Below are 23,729 nucleotides of genomic sequence, written 5' to 3'. Positions count from 1 at the left end.
GTACTACTTTCCAATCGGTTTTATAGATCAGAGACTAGTGTCTGTTTTGTGCCGGCGGAAGAGGGAGGTGCCTTGTAGTTTTGAGACAGAAACTACAGCAGACAGTAGTCATTCAACACAACCACCATCACCAGGAAATGCTGAATTATTCTTTTGATATGAATAGCCTGTGACTAAACAAAATTGGTATTACAGATACCATTGACAAATGTGGTTAAACTGGGAATTGATTGCCAAAAGGCACAAAAATGCTACTAATGCCCCATACACACAATCAGAAATTCCGTCAGAAAAAACTTGGATGGTTTTTCCGACGGAATTCCACTCAAGCTTGCCTTGCATACATACGGTCACACAAAAGTTCTCTGAAATTCCGCCAGCAAAAGTCCGATGCTATGCATACTAGCTCATTATGTCTTTGTCTTGCAGCTCTTTTTTTTGTATGTGGGTTTACAACCACAAAGTGATACTAAACTCTGATTTAAAAAATCTATTCAAATATGTATTCTTAAATCAGAAAATTACCATTGCTTTTAACCACCAAGTTCAGTTTTTTGCTGCTGTTATTCGACTTCCTGTTAGAGGGTGGTAATGTGCGTTCTCTATGGTCCCACTTCCGTGATGAACTATGGGATATGTAGTGTGCATAGAGCACTGCACGTGACCACAATTGTGCACTGCTCATTCCAAATAAATGGAAGTTAAAAGGAAAAAGGAGAAGTTTGAGGGCTCACTGAGAACTCTACAAGGAGGCAGAAAAATACAGTAAGAAACTATTTAATGAAAATAGATTACATGGCATTAAAGAAGTATTAAAGTCATGATACAGTATCTCACAAAAGTGAGTACACCCCTCACATTTTTGTAAATCTTTTATTATATCTTTTCATGTGACAACACTGAAGAAATGACTTTACTACAATGTAAAGTGGTAACCTGTGAAGCTTTGGTGAACTCCATGCCCAAGAGGGTTAAGGCAGTGCTGGAAAATAATAGAGACCAGACAAAATATTGACAGTTTGGGGCCCAATTTGGACATTTTCACGTAGGGGTGTACTCACTTTTGTTGCCAGTGGTTTAGACATTAATGGCTGTGTTGAGTTATTTTGAGGGGACAGCAAATTTACACTGTTATACCAGCTGTACACTCACTACTTTATATTGTAGTAACGTGTAATTTCTTCAGTGTTGTCACTGGAAAAGTTATAATAAAATATTTACAAAAATATGAGGGGTGTACTCACTTTTGTGAGATACTGTATATAAAATCCGCTGACAGGCAAGATTTTTACAACAGAAGAGACCTAAAGGTCCCCCTGCCTAATAGTTACATAGTTAGTAAGTAAGGTTGAATAAAGACACCAGTCCATCCAGTTCAACCTGTGTGAATGTCTACAATTGTCCCTATCCCTGTACATTGCACACTCACATCAGTCCCTAACCTCAAGGAGCCCACAATCCAAGGTCCACATTGATATACTAGGGCCAATTTACCTACCTGCATGTCTTTGGAGTGTGGGAGGAAACCGGAGTGCCTGCAAGAAACCCACACAGGCACAGGGAGAACATGCAAACTCCAGGCAGGTAGTGTCGTGGTTGGGATTTGAACCAAAAAAACATTTTATTGCTATTCGAGAGTGCTAACCATCAAACCACTGTGCCGCCCAGTAAATGTGATCTAAGCCACACATGCGCAGCTCAGATCATATTTAAGGGCCGCTCTGTATGCTGCAGCAATGTGACTCTGGGGCATATGCGTGGGACTGATGTCACCGCAGCCTGGCCATTCAAGCAGCCCGGCCAAAGATACAAAACCTGAAAGGAAGATTGGGTAAATATGGAAGCTCTGGGAGAGCAGTAACAGGACTGGAGGGCTCTTTCTGCAAGTCTACCATTATGTGTTGGGCAGCACAGAGGTGTAGTGGTTAGCACTCTCACCTAGTAGCAAGATGGGTCACTGGTTCAAATCTCAACCACAACACCATCTGCCTGGAGTTTGCATGTTCTGCCTCTGCCTGTGTGGGTTTCCTCTAGATACTCTGTTTTCCTTCCACACTCTAAAGACATGCTGGTAGGTTAAATGGATCCTGTCTAAATTGGCCCTAGTCTATGTATGAATGTGTGTTAGGGACCTTAGGTTGTAAGCTCCGTGAGGGTAAGGACTGATGAGAATGTACAATGTATATGTAAAGCTCTGCATAAATTGACAGTGCTATATAAGTACCTGAAATAAATAGATAATAGCATGCAGTGCATACTGGTACATTATAAATTAGACCTGCAGGGGGGGCCATTTTTTTCTTATTTTTAGTACATAAGTTTACTACCGCTTTAAGTAGTGGAGGTATATGGATTCACTTTGGAGAAAAAGGCAATTTTTTTAGTGTCACTTTAACCTCAGTAGAGATATGTGTATGTAGCACTAACCCCCGAAGGAACTGCTGGTTTGATCGGGCTTACCATTACCTTCTTCTCCTCGATTTGCATCTAGGGGTTTCCCATGGTAGATGGCCCAGAAACTTTAGAGACTGACGACAGATCCGCTTAAAGGGATTTTTATTTGAAAAAACCGTAGTAACGAACAGTCTCTTAGTATAGGATCAGAGGGTTAGGAGGAAAGTTCAGGTACTCTAATGTCGCGTACACACGACTGGACTTTTCGACATCAAAGGTCCGACGGAACGGTTCCGGCGGACCATTCAATCGTGTGTGGGCTGCAGTGGACTTTTGATTTGCAAAAATCCGACAGACTTTAGAAATGGAACATGTTTCAAATTTTTCCGCCGAACCCATTTCCTACCGAAAAATCCGCTCGTGTGTATGCTAGTCCGACGGACAAAAACCGACGCGAGGGTAGCTATTGGCTACTGGCTATGAACTTCCTTATTCTAGTCCGGTCGTACGTCATCACATTCGAATCCGTCGGACTTTGGTGTGATTGTGTGTGGCCAAGTCCGTTCATTCGGAAAGTCCGTCAGAACTCCGTCAGAACTCCGCCACAGTCCGTCGGACCTAGTCCCTCGAAAAGTCCGGTCGTGTGTATGCGGCATTAGTGTCAAAGTCAATAATAAAGAACTTGCTTACTAATAGCCATTTACAGCTGGATGTTCACTCAAGTTGGACAGTTCCTCTCTCACAAGGCCTAGCAGCCAACAAGGTGCTTAAATCAGGAACAAGTCTCTGCCACAGACGTTGTTGTAGAACATGTAGGAATAAGTCTCTGCCACAGACGTTGTTGTAGAACATGTAGGAAACTATAACTTGTAGAACATTCATGTGGTACCAGTATCTTTCAGCCGGTTCGGCGATACCCACAAGATTAGATTCACTTAGGTCCCTCAGCCTCACCAGGCTCTTGCTAGGAAGCCAACCCATACGTGGCCTTCTTCTGAAGAGTCCTCCCCTGGATAGCTATGAAGTTGCTGGGCCTCTCCTCAACTGGAGACGGCACCGGACCACCTCGGAATCCTTTCTTTAGTTTCCTTGCCTAGCCAGCCCCGAGACATAAAGTCGGGTAGATCCACACCCCAGGCCATAGCCTTCCTGGGGGCTGGTCAGGAGGACCAGGACCATGGAGTCAGAACATACTTCTGGACCCGAACCCCCTGAACCAAGTAACATCCACATCTTAAGTACCCTCTCCCAGAAAACACGGCAAGAGTGACACTCCCACTGGGCTGGCTCAGAGAGAAAGTAACCTTAAAACACCTAACCAGACTGTGGTTCCATGCCTGCCAGAAGAGATAGTGCCCCCTATGGCCAGGCTGAACACCCTATAGTCCAGTCAGACTGATGCTGAGGTCCAAATTTGGAATAATTATACCCAAACCAAACTGCAGTTCAGGTGTAACATTACATTTAAAAAAACATAGCACGTGCTCTTCAAGAGCCGGCGCTACATGTATATGTCAAGAGCCACAAAAATATGCTCAGGATAACAAGATCTGCTGTATAAAAATGAATGATATTTGTAGTTTCGTTCTATTTTATATGAAGATAAATGGATAACATTTCATAAGAAGTGCCTAAGCAAAAAAACAGACTAGAGACAAGTGTAAGCCATCTCACAACATATGAGTCACTGCATTTTTACTCCTACTGGATTCTAAACTAGCATGAGCAAGTACAGGCCATTTATGCCAGCTGAGTCTTGAGCTCTTGTACTAAACTATTTAACAATTCCAATAAATTGCTAGCTAAAGGGCATAAAATAGTCAAGCTACACATGTGACCAATTTTAATGTCCATTCAGTGCCAGGGTCAGCATAATAAGTGCTGTTTTTAGTAGTCACACAGGCACATAGATGATTATATAAAGTCTGAATGTGTATGTAAAGCCAAAACTTTATTTACATTTTGGACAGAGTGTGGAAGTGTTAAAACCCCTTTTCAGGTTTTTATTATTTTTGTATCCCCACTGGGAAGATTAACGCCACGTACACACGGTCGGACTTTCTGGCAGAAAAGGTCAGATGGAATAATTTCATTGGATATTCCGATCGTGTGTGTGTTTCATCTGAATTTTTTCTTCAAAAATTCTGACAGATCTAAAAATAGAACATGTTTTAAATCTTTCCGATGGAATCAATTCCTATCGGGAAAACCATTCGTCTGTATTCTGTTCCAATGGACCAAATACGACGCAAGGGCAGCTATTGGCTATTGAACTTCATTTTGTAGTCCCGTATCTCATCACATTTGAAACAAATGGACTTTGATGTGATTGTGTGTAGGCCAGTCCGTTCGGTCGAACTTCGTCGGAAAGACCGTTATGCCGCGTACACACGACCGGACTTAGGTCCGACAGACTTTCGGAGGAGTTCTGACGGAGTTCTGACGGACTTTCCGAATGAACAGACTTGGCCACACACAATCACACCAAAGTCCGACGGATTCGAATGTGATGACGTACGACCGGACTAGAATAAGGAAGTTCATAGCCAGTAGCCAATAGCTGCCCTAGCATTGGTTTTTGTCCGTCGGACTAGCACACACACGAGCGGATTTCTCGGTAGTTCCTATCGAGAAAACCGCTCGTCTGTATGCAGGTCCAAAGAACCAACAACGGCGCAAGGGCAGCTATTGGCTACTGGCTATTGAACTTCCCTTTTCTAGTCCCATTGTACGTCATTGTGTTAAACGATCAGACTTTGGTGTGATCGCGTGTAGGCAAGTCCGTTTCAGCGGGAACTCCGTCGGAACTCCGTCAAAAAGTCCATCGAAAAGTCCGTCAGAGTTCATTCCGACGGAAAGTCCGGTCGTGAGTATAAGGCATTAGAGATTAGAGGAAGGGAAAGGGAAATATCCAGACAAAAATGGCGTTAAAAAGTCAGGGATCTTCATAATTCTGTACTCTATCCACTAAAATATGTTTTTTTTAACTGATGGCTATAACTATTCTTGACTGAACAGCACATTAATATTGGAGATCAATGCTGGTAAAAGCTATGATATCAAGACCCCATGAATATCTACGATGACATGTAAGATAACCTTATAATAATTTTAGGAAATTCTACCTTGTTTTTTAACAAGAAAAACTTCCTCTTGCCTCTTTATTTATTTTTTTATATGTGTATGGCATACCATTGAACAAAAAAAAAGCACGGACCCTACGTCAGGTTGGGCAACAATTTTGTATATGCATTTAACGGCTACTTTTTTAGGTACGCCTGTTCAATTGCTTGGTGACACAAATTGCTAATCAGCCAATCACATGGCAGCAACTTAATGCATTTAGGCATCTAAATGTGGTGAAGACGACTTGCTGAATTTCAAACTGAGCATCAGAATGGGGAAGAAAGGGAATTGAAGTGATTTTGAACATGGCGTGGTTGTTGGTGCCAGATGGGCTGGTCTGAGTATTATTATTATTATTCAGCATTTATAGCGCGCCAACAGTTTGCGCAGCGCTTTACAACATGAGGGCAGACAGTACACTTACAATACAAATCAATACAGGAGGGACTAGAGGGACTAGAGAGTATTACAAAAACTGCTGATCTACTGGGATTTTCACACACAACCATCTCTTGGGTTTACAGAGAATGGTCAGAAAAAATAAAGTATCCTGTGAGTGTGGCAGATGTGTGGACAAAAATGCCATATTGATGTCAGAGGTCAGAGGAGAATGGGTAGACTGGTTTGAGATGATAGAAAGGCAAGATTAACCTAAATAACCACTTGTTTCAACCAAGGTATGCAAAATACCATCTCTGAATGCAAAACGCATCAAGCCTTGAATCAGATGGGCTACAGCAGCAGAAGACCACACCGAGTGCCATTCTTGTCAGCTAAGAACAGGAAACTGAGGCTACAATTTGCACAAAAGAAGACTGAAAAAAACATTGCCTGGTCTGATGAGTCTCAATTTCAGTTGCAACATTCAGATGGTAGGGTCAGAATTTGGCGTAAAAAAACATGAAAGCATTAATCCATCCATCCTTGTATTAATGGTTCAGGTTGGTGGTGTAATGGTGTGGGGGATATTTTCTTGGCACACTTTGGGCCTCTTTGTACCAATTGAGCATTGTTTAAATGCCATGGTCTACTTGAGTAATGCTGCTGACCATGTCCATCCCTTTATGACTACAGTGTCCCCATCTTCTGATGGCTACTTCCAGAAGGACAATGCACCATGTCACAAAGATCAAATCATCTCACCACTGGTTTCTTGAACATGACAATGAGTTTTCTGTACTCCAGTGTCCTCCACAGTCACCAGATCTGTATCCAATAGAGCACCTTTGGGATGTGGTGGAATGGGAGATTCAGATCATGGATGATGCTATCATGTCACTATGAACCAAAATCTCTGAGGAATGTTTCCAACAATTCCCATAAAAAATTAAGTACTTAATAAAGTGGCCAGTGAGTGTAGATTACTGCAAAATCTTTATGGCTGTTAAAATTTGAGATTGTATAGAAACACAAATATGAGCTAACAGTAAGGCAGATTTTGAATGATAATATCCAAATATTTTCCAATGTCACTGCACATAGGGATTTAATTGTGTTCATGTCTTACATGAAAGAGGCAGAGTGTTAATTTGAAAAATGATAAGCAGACATTAGCATATGGCCTTCCATAGGTAACAAAGTCACGTTGTGTTATAGACTAGTTGGAGCAGGTTGTGGTCAAAGTCACCTGGAATGAAGTATTAGTGTTTTGTTTCCATTGAATTAAGCATGCTACACCACTGTCATTAAATAAGCCTTCAGGTGGAAAATAACACGAGCACATTGATTATTAGGACACAATAATCCGTTCTAAAATCTGGACACCACGTGATAAGCTAATGAGGCACCATTTAGTATCCACTTTCTAAGCTTTTCTTAAAACTAATAACCATTCAAATAACTTTTTCTGACTTTCTGCTACTGATTGTAAAATGTTAAATTGTTTTTATATGCAAAACTGGCGTGCACTAATCACATAGGTGCATCTGTGTGCGCATCGGTGTGCATGTATGTCTGCACAGGCCCAATCTCGGGAATGGTGCCAAGATGCCTATTTAAATGAGGCACTGATGTGAGCTAGTTGCTGGACATTCTTCAGCTTTCCCATGACCTGTACTCATGTGTTCCTGTTCTTGCTGACTGATCTATCGTGCCTGAACTGGCCAGCTCCTGATCTTGCTCTGTGAAACCCAGATACTGACCTTGGCTTGACTTTGACTGCACTCTGTCTGTTTCCCTGGTACTGACCTCAGCTTGCCACTTGACTATGCTTTCTCCTGCCTAACCGTGTCTGGCCCTGGCTGCCTTAACCACATCTCTGACCCTGGCTGTTACTTGCATCTGTTTCTGAGTGTACTCCTGCTCAAGTCTCCAGAGTGTGTTCACAAAGTTCTTCTTATAGGTGCCACCCTGCAATCTTCCAACCACAATCCTTTCCTGAGGGTCTCACCTGCTGCTCAGCTACTGACACCTGTGCTACTTTAAGCCTTCTACTTCTGTCCTCATATTCACCAGCGGACCAGAGACACAAGGGAAGCACTCTCGTCAGCTTGGCCTCCAACCAAAGTATGTGGAAACACCAGAATCAAAGTTGTAAAGCACAAGTGGCACATCCCTGATGTAAGAAAAAGGTTCTTTACTATAAATGTCTACATTAAATATCAAGGAAAACTGTTATGAGTTTAGGTAAGTTTATATTTAGTTGTTTTTCTTTTGGTTTTTAAAACAATGTTTTGTATCTCTATACAAATATACTGTTAATAAATATTTAAATATACACACACATACATATATGTACTGTACATACATACATACAGTACACACACACTAATTGTATTAAAATAAAAATATAATATGTGACAAAGGATTCCCAGGGCACTGTTGGTTAGCTAAAGAGACCGCTGACTGAAACGTTGAACTGAATTGCCTAATTCATCTATATAGCCTTAACCAAAATATAGAAACAAATTATTTTCAAAACCACTATACATTACAGGTGGAAAGACAGTATAACTAAGGAATAGAGAAGAGGTCTTCATTAATTTATGTGGAGTCATGTGTAAGGGGAAAGTATCTGCCAGAGCCACTTGCAGACAGATTGCCATAAGAGGGTATTTAAAAGTAAAATTTAGTTTTGAAAAATTGGAAGAATCCCAATGAGCTGATCTTTTGCTGTTTGTGTCTTCTGGGGCCTCTGTAACTGGACAGTTTTATACTGAGATGCCTTTAAAAGACAAGTTCACTTAAAATGAATACATTAGTCCAACTTCTCTATCCCCTAACTTAGAGATCTATAGTCACAGAATACACTTCTATCTGATAGCAACAGCACTAGCATCAGTGCTGCCTGTCTGCTGGCCATCCCTTTTCACAACTTCCTGGATTCCCTGCATACTTTACAGCATCTGCTGTTTACTTTCAATTTCTAAGGACTACATATCCCATGGTACTGTGCTGCCTGCAAGATGTCATTCCTGTACTGCCTCTTGAAACTCCTCCTCTTAGCACCTCTGTAGTTCAGATGGCAAGCACTGTGAAATGTGTGACACGGCAGTACCAAATCACAGGGCATGGTGAATATGTAACTCAGAATTCAGGGAAATAAATGAGTGGGGATCTGCAAAATAAGTTTACAAACCTAATAAGAGTAGGCTGGGAATAACTGAAATTCATTGTGGAAATGAATATCTGATCACAAAGACTTGTTAATGCAACTTAATACAAAACTGTCCTCTAGTTCCTGAGACCCCAGAGGATACCAACATAGTGGGATCAGTGTGCGTTACTGAGTTTGGGGCTGTTGCAGCTAAAAGGATCCAGTCACATAGTTTTGGCTCAATATTTCAGGACAGCCTGTTCGGGTTTGATGGAAGGCCAAGTATACTTGACATGTCACTTATTCAGTCATTTAGTAAATGTGTCTTACGTATGATGTTTTCACTCGCTCCGTGGTGTAACATTGCATTTAGATGCTTAGGCCCAAAGCCAGTATTTCCTGAGAATGTGAAATAGCAAACTGTATATAACCTGATCTCCATATATTTTTTTGAGTGTTTACAATGTCTCGCAATACATTTTTACATCCTTTGCTTCACTTCAGAATAGTACAGAAGATAGTTATCCTAATTATTTTTATTTATTTTCCTTATGTTCTTAAAGAGTTGAAAGTGAAGAATAAGCAATGTATCAGATGTTAATTATAAATAGCTGTAAAATATCCAAGAAGCACAGCCAATGCTCGTTTGTCTGTAATTCTCCTGTGGATCACAAGAGTGTATTTCGATCTGCACTCCTGTGACCCGTTTTCAGCAGACAGTAGGCTGAATCCCGCTGTTGACTGACGTCAAACAACCAGTCCAGGCTTTGGAAAGATTGCGACCATATGGTCGGGATCCGCCCACATGCCTGGACCAACACCCGGCTCAGCCCCCTCCACAGCCTAGCGATCCAGTGAGCGTGGGGGGCAGAGCAGAGATCCGGTGACTGACAGACAGGGAGCTCTGGGAACTGAGCAATCAGTGGTATTTGATTACTCGATTCTCAGTCTTAGAGCTGGCTAGGGACAGATGCAGCAGTGGACCAATGCTGATTATGAGTATTATTATTATTAACAATTTATATAGTGCCAACAGTTTACGCAGCACTTCACAATGTAGAAGCGGGACAGCACAATTATGGTATAGTTCAATACAGAAAGGACAGGAGGGCCCTGCTCATAGAGCTTACATTCTAAAGGGAGGGGGGTGATGGTACAAAAGGTAATAGATGCGGGTAATAGATTAATATATAAAAAAATATATATATATTCCCATACTTTTCTTTAAACACAGGCAATATTGTTACATTGTTAATGAACACTGAGCACTACAATGGTGCCTTGCAGGAAAGATCTGAGGTTCAACCATTACCAGGGCAATATTTGCACAGAGTTTGCTTACACATTATACAGTTCCCAAAAAATTGGCGGATTTGTTTTTGTGGTTGTAAATTGCGCTGCACAGAGAATGCATTAAGGTGAAAAACCTTAAGCCTGTTCAACCATTTTAAAAGCATATATTTCAATATATTAAATATTTGCCATACATGATCAGTGTTGTTTTTAATGCTCGAAAATGGGGCATAAAAGGTGATGACTTTTATATTTAATATTGAAGGTACAACTCATTGCTATCACATGCAAAATCATACTTTAAAAACCTTACCCACAGAGTGGTATGCATTTTATATATACTGCAAAGGTATATGAATGAACCTAGATGAAGTTCCATTAAGTTGTTTGTCCTAATTTAACCTGGCTCATGGGGGGCCTTCTACCTTCTCTAAAGGTTTTCAGGAGAAGGTATGAGAGTTCTGCAAAACAAATCCAAGTTCAGCCCATTGAAAATTGGATTCCTTCATTTTAAAGCATCTACAAAAAGTTAACTATGTCCGACCAGTCACTATTGCCCCTGAACACTATCTATCTATCTATCTATCTATCTATCTATCTATCTATCTATCTATCTATCTATCTATCTATCTATCCATCCATCTACCCATCTATCCATCTATCCATCTATCTATCTACCTATCTCTCCTTATCCATCCTATGATCAAGTTGATAATTACAGCTATTCCCTCTCCATAAATGTGCACTTACCATTACATCCTGTTCTGAACTTTCTTCACTGATGTATCCATAATAGTCAAGAATTTTCTCTAGCTCTGAGATATTCCCAACATGACCAATTGATTTTCCGGTGTGACAGGTCTGGCAGAGCGCTGCATTGCCCATAACTCTCCTGCCCTAAACTATATGGTTCTCAGCAGTGTCAGTCATCCACGTGCAATCCAGACAATCAGGGCTTCTTCTCTATGCTGTAGTCCACAAGTCCCCCTGTGCAGTCTATGTCTCTTTGCATTCTAAAATCACTTGTGGAATTCATCTCTAGCAACTGCAGACATCATACAGTGACCATTTCCAATTCAGGCACAGCCTGTCTATTTTTACACCTACTAGGCCAGTTATGCATGTAAATGAGGGCTAGGAGGGGGCTGCCTTTCAGTACACAGTCAGTCTTCTCAACACATGGAGTATGAAATGCCTCTGCCCTACATGTGAGCCCTATTGAATTACTCACTGTGTGCCATGTTTTTCTTTTTTTTCCTGTACGCACTGCCTTTCTGCTTATGTAATGAATGTTACTGATGCCTTACATTTTTCCCACATCACAGTATTAGAGTCTGTATTGCATTGTCTCATTATACAACCCATCTACATGCAAATGTATCCAAATGTTTTCAAGTCAAATAAACCGAATTATTATATCTGATAAAAGGTATTGCTTTTCTTTTTACTTAAAGTAGAAGTCCATCTTTAAGCCCCATACACACTATCAGATTTTCTGTTGAGTTTTTTCCTTCAGATTTACCAAAACCTTATAATATGAGGTCAAACCTTTGGCGTTTCAATTTGTATGCAATCAGGCAGGCCCTTGCACTACATGGTTTTGGTAAATCTGAAGACAAAAATCAGCAGAAAATCTGATAGTGTGTATGGGGCTTAACAGTTACCGCAAATTTCTCCCCTGCAATCATTAATGTGAGCTAAGTTCCGCCTTATGCTCCAAAATGAAAAAAATCCCAGTTTTACTACCTTTATTTTGCAGTATCCAATGCCATCACATGCTTTTTTTTCTATTACAAGGGATGTTTATATTTCTTGTAATAGCAATAAAAGTGACCCATTTTTTTTAAAGAGCAGTGTAAAAATCAAAAATAAAAAGGTAAAATAAATAAGAAAAAAAAATGTTTTAAACATGCCCTATCCGGTCGAGCTCGAATGCAGAAGCAAATGCATATGTGAGTAGCGCCGCATATGAAAACAGTGTTCAAACCATACATATGAGATATCGCCGCAATCGCTAGAGCAAGAGCAATAATTCTAGACTTCCTCTGTAACTCAAAACATGAAACCTGTAGAATCTTTTAAATGTCACCTATGAAGATTTTTAAGGGCAAAAATTTGTTGCCTTCCACAAGCGGGCACAACTTTGAAGCGTGACATGTTGGGTATCAATTTACTCAGCGTAACATTATCTTTCACAAAATAAAAAAAATTGAGCTTACAATACTGTTGTCTTATTTTTTAATTTAAAAAAGTGCATTTTTTCCAATAAAAGTGCACTTGTAAGACTGCTGCGCAAATATGGTGTGACAAAAAAGTATTTCAACGACTGCCATTTTATTCTCTAGGGCAGGGGTCTCAAACTGGCGGCCCTTCAGCTGTTACGAAACTACAATTCCCATCATGCTTCTGCCTATGGGAGTCATGTTTGTAACTGCCAGCCTTGCAATGCCTCATGGGACTTGTAGTTTAGCAACAGCTGGAGGGCCGCCTGTTTGAGACCCCTGCTCTAGGGTATTAGAAAAAAAAATTTAAGTAATTTTCTAGCAAAAAACTTGTAAACACCAAATCTCAGAAGGAGGCTTGGTACTTAAGTGGTTAATAGAAAAAAAATCATTTTTGACTGGACTTTCTATATATTCACGTAATGAGTAATATTCTAAACCAACACCTACTGCAATCACATAGTAAGCAAAATAAATCCGCTAGATCTAGATGGTAATTGTATAAGACGTATAAAATAAATTCAACAAAGTTGATAAAAGATGTGTTTGGGTGTTACATTTACATTATCTTCCACTTTTTGCTTTGGATCAATCTGGTATAATATATTAATCAAACTCTCAAGCATTGTAAAATTCTATTCAATTTCCATTACTTTGAAATGCATCTTAATACTCACCTGTTAACCACTATCCTATATAATGAAGCACAATGGGCAAATGATGCTCAAGGTGGCTGTAATGCTTGCTAAAAAAATTTTTTTTATAGTATATGGCCTGATTCATTAAATAATTTGATTAATAATCTCTGTATGTTCCAGTTACACTACATCATAGGACACAACTGTACAATAACTGTAGCAGTCATCATCATCATCATATTTGTCCAGTATCTATTCTTTTGCAGAAAATAATGAAATAAATGTTGTTTCTAATATACAACTACTGTAGTAAAAACCGCTGTTATTGCATATTTTATATTGGTTAGCTCACTACAACAATCACTATATAGGCTGCCTGGCATTCATCTTGCATGTCACCCCAGTACTTCAATATACTGTAGCTCCACTATTGGCTCCATCTTGGTCCACTTGAATTAACTGTTGTAAATGTGATTATTAGCAATCTTATTGGAAATTCCCTCACCAATTAAAGTAGAACTAAAGGCAAAACTTTTCATTTTGGATAGAGTAAGAGAGGGTTATAACCCCTATCATTTTTTTTTTTTTTTTTTTGCCATCTGTGTCTCATTTGGGGAGATATACATTCCCTTCCTGTCCAATTTCCAAACAGGAATTGAGAGAAAATCTCTTCAAATTAAGGGAATCCCTTGGGGCTCTCCAGGTCACCAGAATGAGTGTCCCCATTGGAAAATGTACCCTCTTTTCTAGGGACAATCTAAAATGTTGGATTTTATTTGCTTTCACTTTCAATAAAAAATGGTAAACAGGACAAATAGAGAGGGTGGCAAAGATAGCAATACAAACTGACAGGGGTTCTAATCCCTCTCCACTCAATCCAAATGTAAAACAAAAAAGAATGCCTTTAGTTATACTTAAAAGCTGAGTCAAAAGATTCAGAACTTTTATGTACTGTATAGACCAAAATATGAAAAGTATAAAATTTGGCACATCCCAAAGCAGACTGCGAGCAGGCAGGTAGGTTTATTTTACTAAAGTTGAATGTAGCAACGCTATAAAAATAAAACAAGAAAGAATAGTGAATGATCCAAAACAGTGAATGTGTGGGAACTACAACACACAGCAACATATGTGGTAACAATGAAAATGAATAAACAGTCCATAAAATGCACATCAGTGTAGATTCTTGTGATCAACATCTCTCGAAGACAGTGCACCTCCACCACACAGAATGCGCGCTTACCAAAAGACAAGCTTTTATGAGCATGTGGCTTGAATATCCACAGGTAATGATTGGGAGGAAACTTGAGCTAAGCATCAAACCACCAGGGAGACTTGAACATCAAACCACCAGGGGGATAGGTCGTTACCCAGAAATATAAAAAGACTCTCCATAGTGTAAAACGTACCTGAAAGGGTTTATTAAAGCTTTAAAAATTGTACTTACAGAAGTGATGTTTAAAAAATGGTAAAAAAAACAGCAGGCCGGCTTCACTGAGTTACAGCGCAATGATGTCAGCACGTCAACCCTCCCTATGCGTGTTTCGTCACAATCTGACATTGTCTCGGGGAACGACTTGTTTTACTGCAGAAGAGACATTGCCTGTCTATTCTGCAATAAGGTGCCTGTCCGCTTACAGTTTTTGAAAGTGGGATTTTAGTTCCGCTTTAACGTGTATGGCTGGCCTTAGTCACATAGGACAGTACCTAGGGAAGAACCTTTCTTCTAGCCTCAAAACAGCCTATAAGAAATGTTATACCATTATAGACATAAAGCATAAACCGCCTACTCTTGCCTCTGATTAGAGGTGTTATAAGGGGGGGGGGGAGGGTCTAGAAACATGAAACGCTGTCCAATGATAGATTGCTTCACCAATATGGCTGATGTGGAATGGATGTCCAAGCAGGCCCATGCAAAATAAATGCATCATAACCCTGCCTAATGTAGGTGCTACATCATTAACAAATGAACTGTGTCACACTATTTAAAGGATATACAGTAGGTGCTCAAGTCTAGCTCCACGTTAAAGAAAGCAATATATCCTGTAAGAACCATCCACGCTTGCAGGTATGGAGCATACTTTAAGTTAAACAACAAACAATTGATTAAAAAAACAAATATTTGCCTAGGAAACAAAAAAAAAAAGAAAAAGTATTCATCCACTAAAATGGTTAATCGCTGGTTCTGTGGCGAAAACAATTGACATATCCTGGGAATGCAATTGTGACACGATAGTGATTATTTTTAGAGTAATGAATGACCTCTGTATTTTCCTTCATGGTTCTGCAGTCCAGCACAGCCTAATTTAATACAGCAGTGACTGACAAACTTGCTGCTCTTGAAAAAGATGGTTCAAGTCCAGTGCTCTCGTGTAAGAAAGCTTTGACTGCCAAAAATGTTCCAGGTATTGTTATCTCCCCACTTTATATTTACTTTGATAATTTGCACATGGTCTGATTATAAAAGCAGAAGTGGAAATACTTAGGTTGCATTCAAAGAACAGTTTGGGTTTTTTTTTTTCCATGAATTGCAAAAAGCAAGCTTTATTCTAACAATAGATGGGTTGTTCATACCAGAACACGCTATATTACTGTATTTGACAAGTGAGGGTTAATGTGAAAAAAAAATGCAGCATGCAAGGTTTTTTTGTTCAATGCGCAACAACGCAATTAACTGGTACAAAGCATCTTACAATAAAATAATCGATTTTCTAATTTTCTTGCATAATACTATTGCTTAAAATACAGAAAAATTGCATGGCAAAAATATGATGAGTTAATGCTATAATCTCAATATGGCTGATATGGATAAATGCACAGATAGCAGTTCATTTTTTTTCTTCATATAACTATCTGAACTCTAAGCCCTTGTACACACGGTCGGAGATTCCGATGGTATGTGTCCTATCGGACCGTTTTGTCGGATATTCCGACTGTGTGTGGTCTCCATCGGACTGTTTCCGTCGGAATATCCGACTGACCAACTTTTCCAACTTGCCGGTAAAATTTTCTGACAAAATGCTCCGATCGGACATACTCCGATCATGTGTAGCTTACTCCGACGGACAAAGTGCCACGCATGCTCAGATCAAATTCCTAGACCAAAGCTATTGGCTACTAGCCTGAACGTAGTCTCGTCATAACGAAATAACGACGTCACGTTATGTACAATCGGATTTTCCGACAACTTAGTCCAACCGTGTGTATGCAACATCACTTCCGGACCTCTTCCGGAATTAATCCATCGGAATTACTACGACGGATTTGGTTGTCGGAATCTCCGACCGTGTGTACAAGGGCTAATACATTGATCCCTGACACAAAAGCTCTTTATTTATTTGAGGCAGAAAGAAAAAGTTTTAGAATTGATGGAGGAAGAGAGGTTGAAAAGCATAGGTGTGCCGATTTGAATGTCTATGTAGAAGTAGAATTATTGACTATGGTGGGAAATCTATTGGTTTAGGGTCATTAAAAGTGAAAAAGTAATAAAGATTGTGTGTTTATAATAGATAGATAGAACAATAGATAGATAGATAGATAGATAGATAGATAGATAGATAATATATGTATATATATATATATATATATATATATATATATATATATATATATATATATATATATACATATATACACACAGTACATCAGGGGTGCCCAACCTTTTGAAGAGCGAGGGCCACCTAAGCGTCTTGGTAACCGGTCGCAGGCCACAATGAGCATAGCGGGTGCATGGCAGCCCATTCTACTCTCTAGAGCCCACTCTACTTTCTTTCTTTTTTCTTTTTGCGTATCGGATTGGAGGTAGGTGTTTGTAAACTGACACAAGTACATTTACATCTGCTACTCCTTAGAGGTGAATGGAGGGTCCAATTGGGTTGGACTGACCGTGTGAAAGGGGCCTATGGCTCAGTGAAGGTAACCCTTGGGTGCACTGCTCTGCACCTGCAGATCAGTTTGAAAGCAGCCCAGTGACCACTGCAGAACAGATATGCCCATTAATACAATGTGATTTTAGTAATAAACGTACTATTAATAACAGTATTCTATTCCATTACAGAGCAGGGGATAGTTTTATGGCATTTTTATTATATTTTATCACTAATAATGACGGTGAGGTTGCGGGCCACCTCAGAGGGCTCCGCAGGCCACTGGTTGGGCACCCCTGCAGTACATTGTGACAGGGCTGACATGGTCACAGTGTCAGAAGTCAGAAGGGGTGTATGTCACACAGTGTTCTCACTAATGCAGGTTGAGGGGATCTATGTTATCTAATCTGAGTGGAGAAAAATGCAGTTTCTCCAGGATTGGTAATTTCTGGATTGAGTTCTGGAGTCTGCAGGCTTTGAAAAGTATTGGGAGGGATGAAGCATCTAACCCTGTATCCACAGCTTACTGGACGCCAGCAGACTAATTGTGCAGGTGTGTACAGCCTTTTTAGTGCAGGACCCTTCGTCCTGAAGACAAGTTACTGCACGAGTGGTGTGTGTGAACAGACACTGATGTGACAGACAGTGTGTTCTGGCCTTAAGAAGAGGCCATCTGACCACGCTGTTGCCTGAAAAGTATTAAGCAACTGTGTGTCATTAGACAGGAACCTGTGCAGCCCAGGTGGGAATTTTGTCTAAGGCCGCGTACACACGGGCGGACTGTCCGCCCAACTAGGTTCGTCAAACAGTTTGACAAACAGTCCGTTCAAAATTAGTATGAACGGACTTGACCACACATGACGAACGAACAGTCCGCTGAAAACTTGCGCGATGACGTGAACGGCACGTACGACGGGACGAGAAATTCGAAGTCCAATACACTGCAATGCAACCTTCGCCGTGTAAATTCTTTCTGAGCATGCGCGAGACTTAGTTTATCGAACAAGCCTACACACGAGCGGACTGTCCGCTCAAACCAAGTTTCAGCGGACAGTCTTACGGAAATTCCGAAAAACTTTGTTCGTCAGACTGTCCGCTGAAACTGTCCGCTGAAGCCCACACACGAGCGGACTGTCCGCTGAAACACTGTTCAGCGGACAAAGTTGGGCGAACAGTCCGCCCGTGTGTACGCGGCCTTAGGCAATGTGGTAAGTCTGTGTGGAGACAGGCTCAGGGACTATGAAGTTTGGATAGCCAAGAATCTGTAGAATTTATGTTCTGTCGCTGTGATGCTGAAAACGCCTGTGGGAATAACATTGTGAGTTGTTTTGTACTTTACTTTTAAGCAAAAATAGGTAAATAGCCCTGAAAATGCACTTACCTGGCTAGTGTCGAGTTAATGGAAAGCACTACATTTGAGTGAATCCCTACAATAGATTCGAGTTTTTCAACTAGGGTTCCTTCAGTGGTTGCTGGGGGCTCTTTAAACAATGAGCAACCACTGCCTCTCAGATATGTTCCCACTGACACCATTGACCTTTTTATCCATCTGTTAGGGGGCAATTCTTTCCAATGACCACAAGTGTGTTGTAGATATAGTCATTTTTAGCAGGGGTTTTCTGAGATTGGAAAGATATTTCAAGGTTTCTTCTGTGTTAAAAAGTTTGAGAAAGGCTGATATAGATCAAAGAGATCAGAGTCATGATTTGTCTGATTGTCGTAATCAAAACTCACTTTAAGGTGAGATAGCCCAATTACCACCAAATTATTTTATTTATTTATTTATTACAGGTACTTGTATAGCACCGCCAATTCACGCAATGCTTCACATATATATCGTACATTCACATCAGTCCCTGACCTCAAGGATCTTACAATCTAAGGTTGATTATCTGCATCAAAAGCTCTTATATGAGTGGACAATAGAAGCAGTCATACGACAATACATAAGCATGCATTCGTAGCCCTTGTATCAAGGGTGCTCAACCTGTGGCCCGTGACCTCAAACCAGGGAAGTACGTGCCCATGCTCTGGGATGGCAAATCAGCAAGCCCAGATCGAGAGCATCAGAGTGCATGGAGATGGCGCCGACAGTGGAGGAAATAGGCAGCCACAAAGGGAGCAGGAGTCACATAAACCGATGCTTCCTCTGTAACACTGGCTGTTGTCCCAGGCGGCATGATACCAAGTGCACTTCGCCTGGGACCTTTCTAGCAGCCTGGAGAGCAATGTCATCAGAAGCTGAAAGGAGAAAAGGTCAGCGTAATTAACATCACATACACTGCACTTTTCCAATGTGCAAATTAGCACTTATAAAAAAAGGGGTTTAGGCTGCTTTCACGCTGATCCGGAGCTGCAGCGCACCGCACCTGCAGATTTCCTGCGGGTTAGCTGCACTAAGCCATAAACTTCTATTATATCCTGCGGGTTTGGTGCACTTTCACACTGTGGTGCACACCAAACCACAGCGCATCAGTGTGAAAACAGCCTTATAGGTGTAAGGGCTCATTTACATTTGCGGTTGGGGGGTAAAACCCCATAGTTCATTGTGGCCCGAAATCAGTTACCAAATGATTAAAATGTTCCTTGCTCATCAAAAGTTGGAGCATCCCTGCTTTAAATCAACACACATCCTCCATACTGGCTGTTCGATATTTGAGCAGTATCTCTCAGACCTGAAATTCTGGTGTAGCCCATACGTAGGTTGATAGGAGAAAGTCTGATATAATCTTTCTTAGCTGACAACTGGTCACAGATATTTGCTAACACCATCGTTCTGGTAAAATTAGATAATTCAATACGCTGTGGTTTCCAACAATGTGAACACACCGTATCCTAGCAACACCCAATTCCTGTGTTTGCTCCTGAGGCATATAGGCAATCATTACATAACAGGTAACCCACACACATCTCTCTCATTTCAGAAGGCTCCTTACTTTTTAGATGTTTCTGCCAACAATTCTTAAAAAGGTAAAAATGAAATAAGAATACTAATCTACGTATGCTGCAAGAAATGGTGCATAATAGTCAAATCGCATCACTTTTTACATAGCCCAAAGGTATAATAATGATATAGTTAACACATATAATACATATTTTTTTCAATCCCACCTTTCCATTACAATATCCCAAAAAGAAAAGGATTTTTTTTAAAATTCAATTTTTTAACTTCCCATTAATCCTCTGTCTGGTGTCCTGTATCTAGCAGCTGTGTAGTAAACCTATTGAGGGATCAATGTAGCCATTTTGTAGCTAACCCTCAAGCCTAGTACATACGGGCCGAATGTCGGGCATAATCGGACAGTTTTTATTGGCCCAGATGTATGGCAGCCGGTCCAACAGAAGCTGACCGTTTGGCTGGATTCTGTCGGAGGAGACTACTGGAAAACCAGCAGCAGCTGAAAGCGATGACCAGAATGTTCTGACGGGGGGTCCGTCCCCCTGTCAGGACACAATAGAACAGCAGGGGAGATCATTGTACTAACATCGGATTGTTAGCACAGTGGCTCCAACTGGAGCTGTCCGTTTTTTTTTTTTAGTTGAACGAAAAAAAAACTAGTGGTGTGTGCTAGGCTTTAAATGTTTCTTTAGGTTAGGTAAACGTATGTTTTTGTGATAAGCTATCCGTTTTTTGTGAATTACAAATACAGTCTTTAAAAGCCTATGTAAAGCCATTTTTGGTTTACGTTTTGTAAACAGTAAGGAAGGGTGAAAACCCCATCACGTTATTTTTTTGTTGTGGAGATTTGTCTTCACTTCCTGTCTTGTTGACACACAGGAAGTGGAAGGAAACCTCTCCAAAGAGAGGGGTATACCCATCTTACACGGCTGTCCCCTCACCTCCTCCTCTCATGACAGTTCTAAAAATTTAGAATTTGCCCTCACTTTATTTTTCAGTGATAAAAAAAAAAAATGTAATTCTTGTTATAGGGTGTAAGCTTCCCCCACTTCAACCAAAACAATTTTGCTTTTACATAAATATATAAAAAAAATTGCTGGTTAAAGTACGTCAGCACAGTTGTGCACAACATTTTCTGTGGGTTTTGATATTGTATTTGTATTGGAACTTTAAAACATGTTTCTTAGTCAAACGCCACAAAATGAATACTTAAAAATACTTGAATACTTAAAAAAAAAAAAAAATAATAATCTATTTTGATACAAAGTCTTCTATTTTCTTCTGTGCACAGGAGATTATTATTATTAATATACAGGATTAATATGACGCCAACAGTTTGCATAGTGCTTTACAATCTAAAGGGAGACACTACAGGTACAATACAATAAAATACAAGAGGGTTAAGAGGGCCCTGCTCATAAGAGCTTACAATCTAATAGAGTAAGGCAAGTGGTACAAAAGGTTATAACTGTGGAGCAGGAGCTGATGGAAGAGATTCATCTAGTTAAGGTGGCCATAGACATTTCAGAGGGGCCAGCCGAGATTCAAACCATGTATGGGTAGGTTGATTGTACCTAAGTTGATCGACCAATCAAGTTGGGTACAACCAGCAAACTGGATTTTTCATGCAAAATAATTCGCCGCTGGCAATAATCACTATGGGGGTTATTTACGAAAGGCAAATCCACTTTGCACTGCAAGTACACTTGGAAGTGTAGTCACTCTAAATCTAAGGGTAGATCTGAAATGAGTGGAAGCTCTGCTGATTTTATCATCTAATCACGTGCAACTACCGCGACTTTACTTCCAAGTGCACTTTCAAGTGCAAAGTGGGTTTTCCTTTAGTAAATAACCCCTAGGTGTTCTTCCAGCCGGGGCGGCTCCCCCCACCCTGAGAACACAATAGCTCCTCAAGAGGGGTTCTCCTATCAACACTGACTGTGATGAAGGAAATTCACCATCTATGGGTGGCTTTAGTTGGAGGTGTGATAGGCTTCCATGAAGAGATGGTTTTTCAGAGATCGCCTAAAGTCAGCCAGAGTAAGAGATGTATTTCTTCTTGGATGTCCGTGTCCATACCTGTGTAAAAGGGACACTTCCGGTAGCCCTTCCGGTGCCAGGATCCTTTGGGATCTAGAAGAGAGTTTGCAGGCGATGATGTCATATAAAGTGGGCGTGGGGATTGGAGGAGGGTTAACTGTTGCCTGAGTATGGTCTTTAATTTAAAAAAAATGGTTTACTTTTAAAAATTATGCTGTTACAAAAATATTGTGTTGTCCATAGCAGCCAAAAGGAATAAAGTTACTATTTTAAATTTGCATTGCAAAGAACAAAAATGCAATTTATTGTTGCTCAGCAGTCTTTAGAAGAGGTAGCTGCATTTGTTTTCAAGCTTTATTTACTTTATTTTCACACGGTAATCCTGTCCTAGGGTGACAACACTTTTATCATGTCTATGGAGAAGTAGCGTTGTCATCCTAGACTGCATGATTCTGAGTTGGATTACACATCTCCCTCTCCTCATCTCCATAATTTAGGGGGCAGTGTTCTGTAGTCCAAATCAGATGTGTGCAGCCTAGGATAGCAATGCTGCTTTTCCACAGATACAATTGAGTGAGTGACTGGTGTCTGTTATACTGGGAAAGGTTGATAAAACTACTTCTAATTTCAGGATTTCTAGCAGAATCAACAAGTATTTTTCTGTACTAAAGCCAGCCTTAGATGGAGACATTTTCTTGATCGTGTCGATAGGGGAATCCCTCCTGCAGAGCCATTGTGTTCCTAATAGCCGCTAGCAATAATCGCATGAAAAATCGAACAGTCTGGTTGTACCCAAATTGATTTGTCAATCAGGGTTAAGCCTGCCTATACATGGTTCAAATCTTCTATGGCCAGATTAAGAGACAAAGCCTGGGCTTTATGCACTGGAGCAGTGGTTGTCAACATGTAAGATGGGGGGGGGCTCAACTGTGGCCCCTGACATTATCGAAGGGCCACACATAATCAAAATATGTCATGCTTGTGTGGACTGTCAGACTGAAGACCTAATAGGTGAAATGATGGTCAGAGCACAAGCTACATTTTTGACCTGGAGAAAGTTTTCGGAAGAAAATACGAAAACAGAAGAGGCTAGGATTGATCAGTGATGTTACACTTAATCCATGTTCCCACTACAGACTTCTGAAGGCCGCACATCATATACCAAAAGGGCCGCATGCAGATCTCAGGTAACACAGGTTGGGCACCATGTCACTAGACAGATGTACTGAATTTGTGTTTTTTTTTGTCCTGAGATCTGGAATCTGGCATACAAGACACTTTCTTGTTAGCACATTGGTCACACATAAGCACTACTATGTGTATACAGGCAATGCAACATATATATATATATATATATATATATATATATATATGCTCTAATTTTGATGTTATTTTCTTGCTTTGCAGTACAAACACTAAAATCAAAAAATGGTGTTATAAGGAAGGAATAAACAATGTTTAAAAATGCTAGTGGGGGGTACGGAGTTAGGCATGATCTGAGCATGAAGCTAAGAAAAGAAACAGTAAAATGCAGATCCATCTGGTCACAGAGATTAGAGGATTCTGTGTTGTCTACTAATCCAGAAGGGAAAAAAAGCACAGAAAAAAAAATAAAGTGCGGGACAAACTGTGTCACCATACACAAGGGACACTACATGTTTGTAGTCGATTGCTCTCATCACCATTCGGAGCTGCATTAGATAGAAGAAAAGAAAA

General features: G+C 40.4%; 1 protein-coding gene across 35 annotated transcripts in view; it reads right to left on the bottom strand.

Moving 5' to 3' along the window:
- The window catches only part of ANK2 (ankyrin 2), a 749,119-nt gene that overhangs the window by 276,815 nt on the left and 448,575 nt on the right, over positions 1-23,729 (bottom strand). For 12 of the 35 annotated variants that reach the window (XM_077476772.1, XM_077476755.1, XM_077476770.1 and 9 more), the window contains exon 1: positions 11,099-11,359. The exons of 9 other annotated variants lie outside the window; for them this stretch is intronic. In XM_077476772.1, the coding sequence (XP_077332898.1) occupies positions 11,099-11,233 (135 nt within the window). In that variant the 5' untranslated portion in view covers positions 11,234-11,359. Of the gene's footprint in view, positions 1-11,098; positions 11,361-23,729 lie in introns of those variants that run through there. 14 more of the 35 variants (XM_077476752.1, XM_077476757.1, XM_077476753.1 and 11 more) reach the window with 3 other exon arrangements.

Source organism: Lithobates pipiens, unplaced genomic scaffold (genome assembly GCF_037356315.1).
Source record: "Lithobates pipiens isolate NorthernLeopardFrog02 unplaced genomic scaffold, aLitPip1_a1.2 Scaffold_13, whole genome shotgun sequence".
NCBI classification, from domain to species: domain Eukaryota; kingdom Metazoa; phylum Chordata; class Amphibia; order Anura; family Ranidae; genus Lithobates; species Lithobates pipiens.
Note: the sequence above shows the minus strand (reverse complement) of the source record. Positions and strands in the feature narration are given on the sequence as shown.